Genomic DNA, 18818 nt, shown 5'->3' with positions numbered 1-18818 from the left:
CAAATTATGTGTTGCTTGTCCCCGATAGCACGCACTCAGATCTGAGATGGAAAGAAGATCCTCCACGCTGCACCTGAATTAAATTTCTCATCACAAACGTGTGAACACGGTCTTATAGTGCACAGCTGCATTCACAATTCTGCAGACTTCAGAGCTGCGATCTCCCAGCATTCCATACACAATCACGCAGAATTCACTGCAATGTGCATGTCCTGTTGAGCTTACTAAGTTTTTTCTACTAATTCTGCTGAATAGAAGTAAAAGTGGTGTAATAAGTTGAGTCATGACGTACAATACTCCGTCTCCTGGCTGGAGCTGCGGTCCTCTAGGACGGGGCAGAGTAACACAAGTCTAGAGCAGCGGCTCCGGATCCCGTGACGTCACGGCTCCGTGTTTCCGCGTTTCCCCAGCGACCTCAGCCGCCCTCTGCTGTCAAGAGTGAGAAGGGCGGGGACTGGGCTTGAGTGACGTCACTAGCAGCGCGCCCACCCTCCCCCTCCCGCTGGCGCGCATGCGTGTTTGCGGCCCGTGAGCCCGCAGGGAGGGGGAAGTGAGTCACACGCAGCTTGTCGCACACACAGTGACTCGCTCGGGATTCGTGCTGACCGGATTATTGCTTGAGGCACAGCGGGGCGAGGCCGCGGCGCACACAGAGCGGAGCGGCTCCTCCCGCACTCCCCCCCCCTCCTCCCTCTTTGTTGTTATCCCTAGGGGTGAGCCGGGGCCTCCACCTCCTCTCCGTCCCTCCCCGAGTCCGCCCCCCAGTGTCACCCGTAACATCCACCCGACGATGCGACGGCCTGAGCCCGGGGAGGATCAATGCGGCCCCCGTCCCTAGGATGTCATCCGAGGACAAGAAGCTAGAGTCCGCCTGTGAGCAGCCCGGGCCCCCGGCCCCTGCCAGCCCCGCAGCCACGGACAAAAGACCCCGGGGCCGCCCCCGGAAAGATGGAGCCTCCCCGCTACAGAGAGCCCGCAAGAAGTAAGTGACAGTACACACTGCAGCGCTTCCTCCATCCACAGCAGCTGTCATGTCATGTGTAGCACAGCAGACACTACCTGCCAGATACATGCCCCCAGCCTGCAAGCTACATGCCAGCCTGCTATCATACACGTCATGTGTGACACTGCCAGATACATACCCCCAGCCTGCAAGCTACATGCCAGCCTGCCATCATAGACACGTCATGTGTGACACTGCCAGCTACATGCCCCCAGCCTGCCATCATACACGTCATGTGTGACACTGCCAGATACATACCCCCAGCCTGCAAGCTACATGCCAGCCTGCCATCATAGACACGTCATGTGTGACACTGCCAGCTACATGCCCCCAGCCTGCCATCATACACGTCATGTGTGACACTGCCAGCTACATGCCCCCAGCCTGCCATCATACACGTCATGTGTGACACTGCCAGCTACATGCCCCCAGCCTGCCATCATACACGTCATGTGTGACACTGCCAGCTACATGCCCCCAGCCTGCCATCATACACGTCATGTGTGACACTGCCAGCTACATGCCCCCAGCCTGCCATCATACACGTCATGTGTGACACTGCCAGCTACATGCCCCCAGCCTGCCATCATACACGTCATGTGTGACACTGCCAGCTACATGCCCCCAGCCTGCCATCATACACGTCATGTGTGACACTGCCAGCTACATGCCCCCAGCCTGCCATCATACACGTCATGTGTGACACTGCCAGCTACATGCCCCCAGCCTGCCATCATACACGTCATGTGTGACACTGCCAGATACATACCCCCAGCCTGCAAGCTACATGCCAGCCTGCCATCATAGACACGTCATGTATGACACTGCCAGCTTCATGTCCCCTACCTGCCAGCTACATGCCAGCTTGCTGTCATAGACACTTCACGTGTATCGCTGCCAGATACATGTCACCAGCCTGCCATCATATACATGTCTCGTGTGTCACTGCTAGATACATGCCAGATACATGTCACCTACCTGCCATCATAGACCTGTCACATGTGTCACTGCCAGATACATGCCAGCCTGCCATCATAGACATGTCATGTGTGACATTGCTACCATAACATGCCAGCATGCAAACTTGTATCATAGTCATGTCATGTATGACACTGCAACTGCATGCCAGGTACACGCCAGACTATCATAGTAGTTATTATTGGCACTGCAGGAACATGCCACCTTCATGCAAGCCTGCAAACTTGTATCATAGACTTGTCATGTATGATACTGCTGCCACGACATGCCAGGTACACGCCACCCTACATATCATCATACTCATCACATGCTGCCCCTGTCATCTCTGCCATACTCCATTCAGGGACTGTGACCTGTGGCACCCTGCACCTTGGCGTTACACATATCATGTGCATCCCTCGTCATACACATCATTTGCCCCTATCTATTCCAGTATCATAACTATCATACCTCACCTCAGACCCCCTGTGCTGTCCCCTGTACCACCCTGTACTATGTTATCACATCATGCGCTGCCCCTGTCACCTGTGCCACCCTATACTATGTTATCACATCATGTGCTGCCCCTGTCACCTGTGCCACCCTATACTATGTTATCACATCATGTGCTGCCCCTGTCACCTGTGCCACCCTATACTATGTTATCACATCATGTGCTGCCCCTGTCACCTGTGCCACCCTGAGCAGTTGCATCATACACATCTTGTCCTGCCCTTGTCACCTATTTCACCCTGCACTCTGGTATCATATACTTTATACAATGCACTTCTGTCACCCGTGCCACACTGTACCCAGGGGCACACATCGCCTCTTCTATTTGACCCTGTCACCTGCTTTCTTCTTACACACACCGCACTTTGAGGCCTCTTCCACTGCCCTTGATCACCTGTTCCACCCTGTTGTCTGATATTGTGAATCTATTCTGCACCACAGGCCTCTTGCATTGTCACCTGTGCCACCCAGCACTCTAGTATCATATATAGCAATGCTTACCCTGTACCCTGGGGCTCCCATCACCTGTGCCACCCAGCACTCTAGTATCATATATAGCAATGCTTACCCTGTACCCTGGGGCTCCCATCACCTGTGCCACCCAGCACTCTAGTATCATATATAGCAATGCTTACCCTGTACCCTGGGGCTCCCATCACCTGTGCCACCCAGCACTCTAGTATCATATATAGCAATGCTTACCCTGTACCCTGGGGCTCCCATCACCTGTGCCACCCAGCACTCTAGTATCATATATAGCAATGCTTACCCTGTACCCTTGGGCTCCCATCACCTGTGGCACCCAGCACTCTAGTATCATATATAGCAATGCTTACCCTGTACCCTTGGGCTCCCATCACCTGTGGCACCCAGCACTCTAGTATCATATATAGCAATGCTTACCCTGTACCCTGGGGCTCCCATCACCTGTGCCACCCAGCACTCTAGTATCATATATAGCAATGCTTACCCTGTACCCTGGGCTCCCGTCACCTGTGTCACCCAGCACTCTAGTATCAAATATAGCAATGCTTACCCTGTACTCTGGGGCTCCCATCACCTGTGTCACCCAGCACTCTAGTATCATATATAGCAATGCTTACCCTGTACCCTGGGCTCCCGTCACCTGTGTCACCCAGCACTCTAGTATCATATATAGCAATGCTTACCCTGTACTCTGGGGCTCCCATCACCTGTGTCACCCAGCACTCTAGTATCATATATAGCAATGCTTACCCTGTACCCTGGGGCTCCCATCACCTGTGCCACCCAGCACTCTAGTATCATATATAGCAATGCTTACCCTGTACTCTGGGGCTCCCATCACCTGTGTCACCCAGCACTCTAGTATCATATATAGCAATGCTTACCCTGTACCCTGGGGCTCCCATCACCTGTGTCACCCAGCACTCTAGTATCATATATAGAATGCTTACCCTGTACCCTGGGGCTCCCGTCACCTGTGTCACCCAGCACTCTAGTATCATTTAGCAATGCTTACCCTGTACCCTGGGGCTCCCATCACCTGTGGCACCCTGCACTGAGGTCTTGTGCTGATCATACACTCTACACCAGGCCTCCTCCACTACCCTCTGGCACATTATATCCTCCTGTCCCCCATACACTGATCCTGGACCTTCTCCTCTGCCCTCGGTCATTAGTGGTCTATTCCAGAAAAATCCCTGGGTTTGTTATGTGTGATTTATTTGGAGTAATACTGGCCCTGATGGCCTATGGACTGTATAGCGGACCCTGTCTCACATCCCATTAAGTAGCTGGAGGGCTCCGCACATCTGTGTGCAGGGTATATCTCTTTAATGGGCATTAACTTTATACTGACAAGTGTGATGCAAAGATGTATCCCCTTGTGTCATACCCACCTGTTAGACCTGTAGAGTGCTCCTCCTCCAGGGTGACAGGTGTGTAACATCCCATGCAGTCCACTCCATTCATGTAGCCCATCTCTTGTGTATCATATGTGCAGTCACATGATGCAATGGGGCGTGCAAGACCTCTGCTCCGGTGACATCATGTACCATAAGCTCTGCACTGCTGTCAGCCATACACTATACAGCATTCATATGGATGTATACGTGTAGAGTGATTCCCCAAATGCAGAGAATACATTCAAGTTGTTTGGGTGACAGAGGAGTATATATATATATATATTTCCAGCAGATCTGATGTGATACCCGGCATTCTGCTGCTATTACCCTGTATTGTATGTATCTGTGCACTATATCTATGGTGTCATTCATTGACATATTCTCCATAAATCCTATGTGCCCATCACACCAGTCCCACACTCGCAGACACTTGGCGTCTATATCAGACTCTTCTCTCACTTAGTATGATCAATACCAGTCATCCCGATGCCAGCGCAGACCATAGTGACATGTCCCATAGTCTCCCATCATTCAGTGTCTCCCTCGCAGCCTGTCACGTCTGGGCCTCCTTACAGAGAGCTGACACTCCAGCTTCCGGCTTATATAACACCCCATTCTTTGACTAAACACCTTGGTCATTTGTTAACACAGGTCCCCTGACCCCCGGGCTTATACGAGCCCACATAACAGTCTCCCCTTTGTACTAGCACAGACTATTCTGTTTGCTCTTAACACTGATCTCCTTGTGCTGAGATCAGGCTGCCGGGACCCCCCTGTAAGCCTCCCTTGTGCTGCAGTCACCCTCCAGTGCACCGCTATGGGAGACGCTGGATATAATAGAGCCGCACACATCATTACTGGGCGGCTGTGCTCTATGTTGTCACCTGCGATGTGCCAGGAGGTGCCGTCCCATCCCGCTTCTATTACTGTCATGTGCTGCTTGGATATTTTTCCAATGGGAAGATGATTCATGTTGGGATTGTGATAACGCTCTGCTGCTTGTTGGAATATATGACATCGCATTGTTTTAATGTGGTCTCTGAAATGTCCTCTAAATGATAAATATAATGTATATACATGGGGTCGTCCATGAGAACGGTCTGACTGGTGGACTGTATATGGGCTACTAGACACTCCTGAAGTGCTGCTGCACTATTTGGTCTTAATGTTAGGGCTGCATTGTAGCTTGTGTGTATGTTTATACATTTATTATTATTTTTCCTATAAGGCTCACATTTACAATTTCTGCAGCGTTTAAAGAAAAACTATCATCAGAATGAAGCATGCATTATGCTAATGAATAGCTGTTTATGGGAGGTGTTACCAGAGCCTCTCCGTGCTGTAGCTTCACAGGCTGTCACTGTCTCGCCCTACCTCTCAGCACTTTCCCCTTCCTCTCCCTGATTTAATCCTACACCGTGTAACAGTTTGTGTATCTGCAGCACAGAGGGGCTCTGGTAACACCTTAGGAGCCCTTCAGGCTCATTACCATAATTTTAAAAAGTGAATGTTGAAGGAAGGAGGCCATGGATAAATATAAGAAGATTACTAAAGTCCCGGTGCCCGGATCTGTTTTGATGGCAGATTTCCTATGAATTGGTACATTGGAAATTTGACAATTATTGGGAACCTCTAAGCTGGGGTTACATTTGTCTTTTCTGTAGGGGATTGGATTGTGATGCTGCTGCATATTGGCTTGAGGATATGTAATTGTGGCTATCCTGGGTGATGCTGATAATAGCCTCTGTCTATAAGGCTCCCTGCATATGGACATGTGCTGTTCTAGGGCTTCGTGGTCCATTTTTGTGGTCCGTGTGTCATCAGTTTATGCAGATCCACCAAATAGACCCTGAAGATTGGCAGATGATGTCTTTTCCTCTTGAGAATTGTTATACATGATAAACTCCTCATACTCAGACTTTGTTGTTGGGGAAGTAGTATGAATCGTGTTTACGTCGCCGTCTGATGTACGTTGTGGTGCAGCAGCTTTTATATCTGTAATACAGGGAGGCAGGACAGATTGTGGACAGACTGTATACATGGCATAGAGTATGATACTGCGGGCACTGCTGCGGCTCTTTCTGCACATTAATGTTTTTGTGGTCATTCTGGGCTTTTATCTGCAGCAAGATGGGGGGGGGGGCTCCTTTTTTAGACTTTAAAATAAAAAAGTCCCCCCACTATCTACGGCTTGCTTTTACTATGCTATATGCCACCCAATACAAACACAGTTTGTAGATGTTCCTTTTAATCCTCCAGAAGTCTGCTGCACGCTCAGGGTTGTGGAGTAGTAAGCCAAACTTCAAACTCCTCAATTTGCCCAACTCTGACTCCACAGTCCTGTTTTCCTGGTCGCTCTGGCAGTGATGAGATAAATACGGGCAATTCTTCCCAGTGCCTTATTCCTCTGATCTGTAGCTTCACTGCTGAGCATGTACATAATGTGCAGCCACACATATCTCAACTTCAAGCCCAGAGCAAGGGTGCATAACCAGTACCAACCGGCCACATGCGACCTGGCAAGGATTGAGTTGAGGCACAGATCGTTCTGAAAGAGTCCAATGAACACTTTCATAACTGATGGAAGCAATCACTGGTGCAGGAGGGTGATTAGTGGTGAATACAGCAGAGAAGTCCTCGCCGCTCCACTCTGTGTCCTCGCTGCTCCCGGTCCTATCCTGCTGCTCCGCTGTGTCCAGACTTTGGATATGCTCCGGCGTCAGGACCCGTTGCAGAGCGGCTTCTAGAACAGGAGAGGATCCAGAAGTGGGATGTACTTGTTACATGTACTGTACTGCTCGCAGGTCCTCTCCTACTTCTGGCACAGTTCTGCTATGGGTCCTGATGACAGCTCATAGAACCAGCGCCAGGACACAGAGTGGCACATGGAGGAGAAGAGTTCGGGAAGGAGAGTTTTTATTTCTCTACTCTCTGGGGTTTACAGTATTACAGACGGTCCCCTACTTAACAACACCCGACTTACAGATGACCCCTAGTTACAGACGGACCCCTCTGCCCACTGTGACCCCTGGTAAACTCTCTGGATACTTCACTTTCGTCCCAGGCTGCAATGATCAGCTGTAAGGTGCCTGTAATGAAGCTTTATTGATAATCCTTCTTCCCATTACTGCAAAAAATTTTGAAAATCCAATTGTCACTGGGGTTAAAAAACTTTTTTTGTCTGCTGTAACAATTATAAATTATACAGTTCCGACTTGCATACAAATTGAACTAAAGAACAAACCCAAAGAACCTATCTTGTATGTAACCTGGGGACTGCCTGTAATTTGGGGTCTCTCCATTATTATGCCCTTAAAGTTGAGCAGTTTGACAATACATCCCTTGGACCAATAAATGTTGTTTTAAAATGTATTATCTTTTTGTGGAGTCGGTCGGTCCATTTTATTATGACTTGGACTCCACCAAAATGGTCATTGACCTTTGCTTTAGTATTTTAGGCCTACAGGACAACTGTATTGACTAAAGTGATTTATGACATGTCCTAGTATGGAAACTCTGAGGGTGCGTTCACACGTGGCGTCCTGACGCATGCCTTTTCTTGTTACTATGTGTTTGGCTGCTTCGTGTGATCGCACCCAGAGGGTTTGGTAATTCCTTGATGAACCCATCCAGATAGATTGTGATCCATGTGGCCATAATTTTGGGTCCGGGACCACACAACATCTTTGTGAAAGTCTGAAATGTTTCTTGCCCCCATTGGCTGAGCTATTCTAAGCGGAAAAGAAATTGAAAAAAGTTGCAAAACTTATACTACGGCCAATCTCCCATAAGCCAATTCACTCTAGGAAATCCCTCCGGCGGCTGCAGTTTTCTCAGCCTGATGGGACCCGGGGCGAAGTCCCTGGTGGGTGAAGTGTTTGCATACATTGGTGCGTCCGTCGTGTTGTAGTTTATCACATTTTGGTTTGTTTTCTGTCTACGGCCGCCTGATTTCCTGACCACTCCACAAGTCGCCCTGCCTCCTGTAGTCTACTGGGTCCTAAAGCCTGAACTGTTCTAAACTCCTCATAATAGGCACAGGACATAAAAATCTTACCCCAGATCAGCGCAAACGTCGCATTTAGAAGGTTTTCATCTGCAGGGTTAATGTTCAATAAAATGAAAACGTTTCTTTGAGGTTTGAGAGACTTTGGTTGAAATTATGTTTGTTATAAATCTAGATTACTGTTCTCTCCATTACACCTTCTCATTGTGTAGTGTAGTCCTGATCTTGTCTCGCCATCACTGATGTAAATAGGACAAAAATAGGCTGCGTTAGTCTTTGATTTTATGATTTTTATCTATCATTTTTTATTGTGCAGCTTCTACCATGATTTTTCCATAAACCATTTTATAGAATAAACTTTGGAGTAAGTCACCGAAACTTATTATTCACCCTTTCAATCCCCCAATTATCAGTCCCCTACTCCTTGTTTACATGTGGCCAGCTGTCATGTGATCACTGCAGCCAATCGCTGGCCTTGGTTGCTGTATAGTGGTGGTTCAGCAGGACAGTTGGCTGCAGAGGTCACATGCCGGGCAAGGGGTGCAAGAATGCCCCCACTGGATCATTGCATGATTGAAGGGTACCCAATTTATTTATTTTTCTTCTTTTTGTATCTCCTAGCATTTTTTGTGGGTCATTACTATCACTAATGTGAACATGCAAGCAAAAGTGGCAAAGCAGAATAATAAAATAATAATTATATCACGCCATCATATTCCGCAGCGCTTTACAGATCATGTGGTCAATATACAAATAAAATAAGACATTACAGTGAAATAACATGGTAAGATGAAACCATTGGAACAAGCGCCCTGCTCACAAGAGCTTACAATCTATAAGGATAAAAGTCCTTTCTTTTATATTTCTTATTCCATCTCGAAAATCCTGAACTAGAACTGCATGTGTGGTCCCATTTCAGGGCTAAGGCCATACAGGGACATCTAGCAGTGTCTTCCATCGTGGCGTGTAGGAGGACAAAACACAAATGTGGCTTAGTGGTTAGCACTATAGCCTTGCAGCGCTGGAGTCCTGGGTTCAAATCCCAGGGTCAAGATCTGCACTGAGTTTGTATGTTCTCTCCGTGTTTGTGTGAGTTTTCTCCGGGTACTCCGGTTTACTCCCACACTCCAAAACATACTGGTAGGTTGATTAGATTGTGAGCCCCATTGGTGACAGGGACCAATTTGACAAACTCTGTGCTGCGGAATATGTATGTACTATATAAATAAAGGAGTTATTATTATTATAAAATCGGGTAGTCTCTGTCCCTTCCCCCAACGCTTTCACAAGTTGAATGGGTTTGCAAGCAACAATTTTACTAACCGTCTTGCAGGGATATGCTGTATCTCACCCCAGCATATACATGAGATGCTTATCACATAGGAGGATAATTGTAATCTTCTGTGTGTCACTTGGGCAGGTTGCCCTGTACCCCTGGAGTGACAATGGGGAGCTCGGGACCGGTCCATCAGTACACTCCTGTGACGGCTGCAGCACCTGCTGCGGATGAGTCTCTCTGGTGTCTGCAGGGTCATAGAGTCATTCTAGTTTTTTCAGGAAGTAAAAAAATTGGCAACCCTTCCCCGTGTTTTCTTTTCGGGGGGGAGGGGAGATGTATTTGCCCATTGTCCCAGGAAGCTTTGGAATAAGGTGTAATGCGTCTTTATTTGTAGTCTTGAGAATTTGCCTCTCGAGCTCGTCAGCCTTGTAACTAGACCTTAGAAATCTCCAGGACGCGCTGTACAGAATGTTCCCTCTCTCACAGCGAGACCTTTCCTCCCAGAAATCTGTGCAATCTCCAGAAAGATCCTGAGGATTTTGTACGCTGATATTTTAGGAAACCTGTGGCAGGTCCATGTATACAGACACACATGTTTAGGTGCTGCTCCATGTTTGTGAAGCCAGGACTAATGCTAACATTGGAGTAAGAGGCCGGTGTGTGCCAGAGGTTGTGCTCAGGGAGGAGGAGGAGGGGGGAGGAGATGCTGCATCCACCCCCATCACTCCAAGCAAAAGCAAATACTCACCCAGCCAACAAAATATTACCGGCTCCTCATCCTCTAGCAAGTCATAGTATCAGCCCATAGGACGGCATCATGAGGCCTCATCCAGGATCTATTGTTTTCAGCTTTTTAAAAAAAAAAAAAAAAGTATATATATTGTTACTGTCAACATGTTATTTTACGCTTTGTTAATTAATACATGATAATTTGTTTACGTTTAGTATCATTGGCTTCTGGAATGGTGATGAAAATGACATATAGTGTCCTACATCGTGCATGTTATAGAGCAGGAGGAGCAGAGCAAATTCTACATAGTATCCTATCTGTAGGCAGCATGAAATAGAGCAGGAGGGGCTGTGGAGATTGTGCTTAGTGTATGTTATAGAGCAGGATACGTTGCAAAGATTATACGTAGTGTCCCATTTGCATATAGCTTGTTATAGAGCACAAAGAGCTGAGCAGATTGTACAGTGTCCTATCAGCAGGCAGCATGTTATAGAGCAGGAGAAAGTGGACTGACTAAACCAGTATAACTTGTATTTTATTGATCTGCATTTCTATTTGTCTGGGCTAAGGATTCCTTAGATGTAAATGCATAAATGAGCAGTTTAATCTTTATCACTCTGTTCTTCATACTCTATAACATGCCCTGTGTAGATAAGACACAACAGTCTGTGACATATGCCACCGTATAGATGCAATGTATATATTTCCCAAGATACAGTAACACACACAACCCCAACGTAGGGCGAATGTCACTCCACTGCCCTCCGTCACGTGGGATGGATGCATATGGCAGCGCTATACGGAGCTTCATGGTGACCTGTTCATAACATTCGGAGGCTCCTGCTGATTTTTCTCATTGTTGATACCAAGCAGGGGACATGGGGAAGAACTAGTAAACTAAATAATCCTGAGTGATTGACGGCTCAGTGTGTGTGGTCATTGGTTTGTGTGGTTTATTATCGATCCGTTTAGTAAATCTGAGGTTGTTACATGACAATATCTTCAGTGCCGGAGGATCATTAATATTTCACGTTCCCTTCATGACCTGTTAGTCATTTTGGACATTAGCAGTCGGTACTTGAGGCTGATCTGTCCTTACATCTGGCCTGAGCCTCAAACCTGACCTGGCTGTGACAAAATACGCACTACCCCTGTCTTCTGCCCTGAATTTTGCCCAATTGTATCCTTAACATATCAGAGATCTGTGTTGGGCACAAACAATTGCAATATGTGTCAGCGATTTTGGACATTTCCAAGGGGGAACGTCACAAATAGTGATGAGCCGACCCGTAGTTTTAGTTCAGTTTGGGTGCGCGCCTTGGATGGCCGCCGTACAGCAAATTCGGCAAATTGACTCCCCTTGCTACTAGCCATGGCCATGATTGACCTCCATGTACCAATCTCCTCACACAGCTGTGTTTTCAGATCTCTGCATTAAACCAGCTTTCGAACCACTCACCTCTGCTGTAAAATCTAACCGGAAGCCTGCAGCCCTTACTCAGAGCAGAGGGAAGGACCTGTGCTGTGTTCTCACATAGGAGGCCTGCTAACACACAAGATATGGTTGCACAGTTCTGCAGCTCCAATATTTTATGTTTTGTTGTTTTATATGGTCAGAACTGCTGTCAGAATCCCTTTAAAGGGAGACTGCTTCCGTTCAGCCCAGGTTCTAAATGGCAAGCAAAGTTATTGCAGTCACCAACCAGGTCTTAAAACATCATTGCTCCACGTTCGTGGGCTGTATAGTCTCCTGGTGCTAGGTTTCTACATGGATGCTGCCGATAGTCCTGTGTAGTGGGTAGAAAGGTCCTTTAATTGCATCTGTATGCGTCCTCCATAGTGCGGCATAGCAGAAGCAGCGGGGCTCGAGCTGTTTGATGGGGGATTATGTCTGGTTGCTGAGGCACGCGGTTCATTAGGTGAACAGGTAGCCGGCAGCAGGCACCACGGATTAACCTCTAGGTTGGGTTACATTGCCAGCAGTGTTTATAGCCGCCGGATGGAGAGCAGCACCCGCTAACAAGGGATTTAGAGGTGTAGCACCTACATTACATACATATTCACATTACTCAATGAGAAGTACAATTCTACAATGTGGGGTGTGTACAGTGTCCTCCTGTTTTCTATTAATTTCTATGTGTATGGTGGCAGAGCGGCTCCGGGTATAGCAGGCTCGTGGGCATAAGAAGGCTCAGTCATAACCTAATGGGGGCAAAGACTATGCAGGTACGTAATACGTGACGTTAACATGTTTTGAAATGCATCACAATGGCTTAGAATAGTAGATTTGCCTAATTACATTGCTTTCAACATTGTTTACGAAATGGGTAACGTGTGTGTTAACGGATTCATTTTGTAAACGCAACATTGACCGCAATGTAATTGGGCAAATCTCATCTTCTCAGCTGTTGTGATGCTTTGGAAAACGCATGAGTTAACTCCTTGTGTGAATGCACCCGCATAATATATTATGCACTAGAGAAAGTTTTACTGGTATTATAAAGAAGTGTGAGGCTGCGATCCCACAGGCAGTTTTCGAAAAAAATTAAAACTGAACGTGAACGCACCCTTAGATCACTTGCCCATGCTCGAGTGCAGTCAGTGAAAAACGCCCTGGGGGGATCTCCCGACCCAAACCTCTGGTCACAGGAATGAACTGACATGTTGAGTTCATACCAGTAATCATAGGTTCATGAAGATCCCATCGATTCCTGAGGGTGATGCCACACATGGTGTTTTGAACCTGTTTTTGGTCCGTTTTTAAGCAGTCCGGTAAAAAACGCTTGCATTTTTGACAGGTTTGACCAATTATCTTCATTCAAACTGGTCAAAAAAGCATGCGTTTTTTACGATCTGAAAACGCACTAACCAAAAACGGCCTAAAAACGGCACGTGTGGCACCAGCCTTAACCTCCTAGTACTTCTTCTAGCCGTCATTGTGGATGTGCTGTGGGGTGCGCTGGCCTCTCACAGAATTGTATATAAACCCATTAGTTGATGGTGAACGGTTCTCAGATTTGTGCAGAAATGTAGGAAAATGAGTGCAGTGAAGGACTGTATTTTCAACGTGATTTCTCAAGAGATTTTTCTCTGTTCTGTTTTATTATTAACCCTCAAGAGGTGGGGGGGTCCAAATTATGGGATCGCAGGGGTGTGAGCATCATTCACTTCCATTGTCCCATAAAAGGGAACATGGCGCCGCACCGCTGTAGACTTGTACTTGTAGACCCTTATTCATCACTTATTCCCTTTGTTTTGAAAATCTGAATTGGATTATTCATTGGTTGTCCCAAGATTAAAGGGGCTGCAAATCATGGCTGCTTTCTTCCACAAACAGCACCACCCCTGACTATGGTTTGTTCTGGTATTGCAGCTTAGCTATCTATAAATGGATGGAGCTCAGATGGAATAGCTCGCTCTACTCATGTTCAAGTGTGGCGCTGTTATTGAGGGGGGGGGGGAGCTCTGGACATCTCCTTTTAAATGTTATCCCCTGATCTAAGATGTTGATAGGTGGAGGCATCAGCAGTAAGACATCCACCGGTCATGAGAACTAGGGGGATATTCCCCTGAATGAATGGAGGGGCAGGACGAGCATTCGCCCAGCTCTATTATTCATTCTCTGTCGTTCCATTAATTTGGGGGAACAGGAATCGGAACCGTTTTCTTTTCATTTCCCGGAACCCCCCCCCCCCCCTCCCTCCGATGAGCATATCTGTGGATTGTTAATTTTTGGGGTGTTTTAAAAATCCCAACTACATGACCATAACACTGCTGCATCTATAGATTGCATTGTTACATAGTGACATCGCTTTAGTATATGACATTGTTACTTGTGACGGGGTTATAGGATTTTTTTGGTACATTTATCGTCCTGAGCTTTGCACAGCACAGGGGGCTGATAAAACCTCTGTGGCAGGAGGCTGGATTCATATCCCGCTGTGTACTGTCTCTTTAATTCCTGCTGGAAGGTGCAGCCCTGGCTCCCCGCCCTCACAATGACAAGATCTCCCACAGAATCTGAAAGTAAAAGGCTCTGCGCTGCTTCATGGGATCTCGGCTCTGGAATGAAATCCTGCACAGCTCCGTGTTGGACTCGCTGCGGATACACAACAAGCCATAGTCACACACAGGCGCTTCATGGCGTTTTGTTTTATGATAGTTGAAAAAAATACTTACAATTTTCATTAACATTTTTTCCAATTTTATATGGCAGAGAAGTGGCAGCGCACCGTATTGTGTCTGGGCTCGACCCTAGAGGTGGCCATTTTTTTAAGTGTATATCTCTGGTGTCCCTCATTGTGGTATAGGGTGACACAGGGATATTTAACTTACAGGGTCAAATTATTGAAAGTTTTGTGAAATATTTTATGCTGTGAAATTCCTTTAAGTTGGCCTCAAGGAAATTGTAATTACAAACAATGTGGTTCGCGTTCTGTATGAAGGAAGGAAGGTAACACCAGGATCACATTGCGTCCTACAGTGAGGAGGAGACTATTACCAGACGACGCTCATTACTTGTGTGTTTATTATTATTGTACTTACATATCCGTGCGCTGTGACAGTAATGTGTTATTGTGGCATCACGCCCTCTGGCGCTCCGTCGCCGCGTGGCATCACGCCCTCTGGCGCTCCGTCGCCGCGTGGCATCACGCCCTCTGGCGCTCCGTCGCCGCGTGGCATCACGCCCTCTGGCGCTCCGTCGCCGCGTGGCATCACGCCCTCTGGCGCTCCGTCGCCGCGTGGCATCACGCCCTCTGGCGCTCCGTCGCCGCGTGGCATCACGCCCTCTGGCGCTCCGTCGCCGCGTGGCATCACGCCCTCTGGCGCTCCGTCGCCGCGTGGCATCACGCCCTCTGGCGCTCCGTCGCCGCGTGGCATCACGCCCTCTGGCGCTCCGTCGCCGCGTGGCATCACGCCCTCTGGCGCTCCGTCGCCGCGTGGCATCACGCCCTCTGGCGCTCCCTCGCCGCGTGGCATCACGCCCTCTGGCGCTCCCTCGCCGCGTGGCATCACGCCCTCTGGCGCTCCCTCGCCGCGTGGCATCACGCCCTCTGGCGCTCCCTCGCCGCGTGGCATCACGCCCTCTGGCGCTCCCTCGCCGCGTGGCATCACGCCCTCTGGCGCTCCCTCGCCGCGTGGCATCACGCCCTCTGGCGCTCCCTCGCCGCGTGGCATCACGCCCTCTGGCGCTCCCTCGCCGCGTGGGTATTTACCTGTGACTTTATAGCAGTTATTACCTCCAGCCCTGTAATATGACATCCCGTAATTTCTGTATTGGGAAATTTTTGTGAATTATCCAGGTAGTGTGACATAGCACCAGAAATAGTGACGTCACTGGATGCATGATCTGGGGCGCAGGACCCCGCTGCACGCCATCGCCCCCTGTGGTCAGACCTCCAGGCCCCCCAGTTCTCCTCTCCCCGTTAGACATACTATGACTTTGTATAAGTTGTGGACTCCTCCGTCCACAAGCCGCACAATAACGTGCAGCCAGTATATTGTACATTGGGAATTGCGGACTATTTGTCCTGTCCGGGGAGTCATGGAGCGGTTGTTGTCGGCGTCTCCCCGGAGTGCAGTGACTGGAGCGGCATTGTATGTGTGCGTGCGCGCCATTGTCAGCTGTGACTCCAGGCCGGGATTTGGCTGCAGCTCTGGCCGGATCTACATCCCGTGCTGTGCAGGGGAGGGGGTGGGGCTGCGGTGCTGTGTGTCGGATGGATCTCTGAGTCCTGTGTGTGTGTTACGGTGAGGATAACGGCTCCTTCTCCCCCGGTATACGCCTCCACAGTCTCCGTACAGAGCCCTCCGCTCCGTGTACCGGCGGAGCCTCCCCAGCGGAGGCGGGCGGAGGAGAGCGCCAGCCGCCAGGTGAGCTGCCACGTCCATATCGTGTGTCCCTCCGCGTCCAGCTGACACTGACAGCCAGAGGGAGAGCGAGTGATGTCACCGGGGCTTAACCCGTCATGTGCCGCGCCTGCTGTCACATCCTGCGCCAGGCCCGAGCGCAAACTTACAGAAAGTCAGTCATAGCGCAGAGCCATGGCGGCCAGCGCAACTTTCTACAACCTGTGGCTCCCGTAGAACTACAACTCCCAGCAGTCAGCGACTGCTCAGGCTTAGATTGAATGTGAGGACATGCTGGGAGTTGTAGTTTTACCACAAAGGGGGAGTCCACTGTATTGTAATATGTGAAGGATGGAGTGTGCAAAGCGCTGGGTCACATGACCCGTGTCAGCTGTGCTCTCAATAAAGTCTTTTCTGTTTGAATATATAAAATTTGGGTTGTTTTTGTTAGGATTCTGTAAGGAACGTGATATAAAACCTACATCCGGTCTGTGTGGTGAATACGGTGACTACAGGCGGCCCTGATACAGGGAATGTTACTGTATAAACCATGGAGTAACAGTATAATGTATGTATATATAGACGCCTTCCCCTTTAGACCTGGCTTGGTGCTTGTTCACATTGTCTTGGAGTCCGTACAACTCCCTCTCATGGCTGTGATACCTCTGCACGTTGCTGTGGGACTACATCGCGCACATCCTCAGGCAGGTCAGAGTGTATAATTGTAAGAAATATGATTTATCATTAGGCAGGATCTTACTGTAGGCTTTTAGTGCGTATGAGGAGCTGTATAGATGTCTTTTGCACCTCAAATTTATCATAGTAGCTTTGATATCTTGATAAATGTGGCACATGAGGTGTTAAAGGAAATCTACCATCAAAATCCATCATGATAAACCAGTTACTTACTCATAGATCCAGGCACCGGGACTGTGGTAATCTTATTATATTTGTTGGGTTCAATCCTATTAAAGTCAAAATTGCGCTTTTTAAATTAGAGCTGGATGGGTTCTATGAGGCGTTATCAGAGCCCCTCTGTGCTGCAGCTTCACAGGCTGTTACACTGTGCATGAGCACACCCGCCTCTCCCTTAGCACTGTGTGGTCTTGCGCAATGGGAGGGGGGGAAGTGCTCCTGCCTGTGTAACAGCCTGTGAAGCTACAGCCCTGAGTGCCTCTGGTAACGCCTCAGAGCCCTTCAGACTCATTACCTTAATTGTCAAAGTAAATTTTAGAAGGAAAGAGACCATGGATAACAAATATAAGATAAGTTTACCAGAGTCACAGTGCCAGATCCATAAGTTAGTGCCCCGGGTTTATCATAACGGAGTTTGGACGTAGTAGATTTCCACTGAATTGTGAACTGAAAAAATTGCATAAAGTCTGATTTGTCGCAGCTAGTTCCTTCCTCTATCTGAATTTACATGATAAATCTGGGGTAAGTTTTCTGAAGTGTAAACTGCAATGGGTGGGCAAAAAGTTGCAAAAAGTTTCATAGATAGAAAAGTGATGTAATTGCAGTGATGCAGCTTCCACCCAATGTAATGTATGGTCATTATCTGAACCTATAGGAATGAGGGACCTGCTCGCAAGAGCTTACAATCTGAATGTTTGAAAAGAAGAATATTGTCCTATTGTTTGTCTAGGCCATTAAGTCTGACCCATTACTCTGTTGGAGATGGGGATACTTGGACCAGCACCGGTGACTGTGGTCCCTACCCCCTACATGAAAGCCTTATTGTGCAGGTGGGCTAGACGTAGCACCCCTCTAATCTGGCATTGATGACTAGCTCTGATAAGCCTTCTGTATTTGTTCCTGAAGTAGCATCTTGTATTATACATCATGTCGGTGACAAGAATCGATACCATCCTACTCCCCTTCCTGCTTTGCACAGGTGTTATCACTTGCTGCTTCCCTAAATTTTTCCGAGCGTTGTAACTGTAGCAGGGAGCATGTGACCGTCTTTGCTATAGGCAAGAGCTTCTGTCTGAGAGCTCACCTGATCCCCTGCATTCAGGAACTGCACTGTCTGTTAACCCTTACAGTAATGGAACATGGAAGTAAACTTTTTTTTTAACACATTCATTTAACTTGTATGTAGATGGCAGGCCTTATGTCATATTGCACTGGCTTTCATCTCTGCACCATCTGCACTAATAATTTGTTAGAAAGTGGGTACAAATTCAAGATAAAAAGTGAAAGATCATAGGTGTCGCTTCAGTCTAACAAGGACAGAACTTCATCGTTTCTCTGAAGGGCGGTGAGATCTCCTCTCTTCTTGATGTGGCTACACATGGCCGCCCTGACAGAGCTCCCTCCTCTCTGGTGAAGTGACCTCGTTTCTCGGCACAGTTTTTAGCAGGGCTCTCCTCCTCTGTGACAGAAGGGCTGGTCTATACAGAGAACTGGCCATCCAGCAGCGAGTGTTACCAGCTTGCCTGTGACTACTGGACTGCTGCTTTATTTCACATAAACCAGTGAGGTAACAGAGGGGAGCTGTTCAGACTAAAGCAAAATGTCAGGACTGGCTTGTCCCATCATGGCGTTAAAGGGAACCTGTCATCAGAAATTGGCTAAATAAACCACTACATGTA

The 18818-nt window shown here is 48.1% G+C and overlaps 1 protein-coding gene across 9 annotated transcripts in view; it reads left to right on the top strand.

Annotated features, from left to right (window-relative positions):
* The first annotated feature begins 530 nt into the window (after positions 1-530).
* The window catches only part of KMT2C (lysine methyltransferase 2C), a 124632-nt gene continuing 106344 nt past the window's right edge, over positions 531-18818 (top strand). For 8 of the 9 annotated variants that reach the window (XM_072153918.1, XM_072153916.1, XM_072153914.1 and 5 more), the window contains exon 1: positions 531-982. In XM_072153918.1, coding sequence (XP_072010019.1) covers positions 840-982 — 143 coding nt within the window. In that variant the 5' untranslated portion in view covers positions 531-839. Of the gene's footprint in view, positions 983-16075; positions 16249-18818 lie in introns of those variants that run through there. The other variant, XM_072153920.1, reaches the window with a different exon arrangement.

Source organism: Engystomops pustulosus, chromosome 5 (genome assembly GCF_040894005.1).
Source record: "Engystomops pustulosus chromosome 5, aEngPut4.maternal, whole genome shotgun sequence".
NCBI classification, from domain to species: Eukaryota; Metazoa; Chordata; class Amphibia; order Anura; family Leptodactylidae; genus Engystomops; species Engystomops pustulosus.
This window is presented reverse-complemented; position numbering and strand designations above follow the sequence as displayed.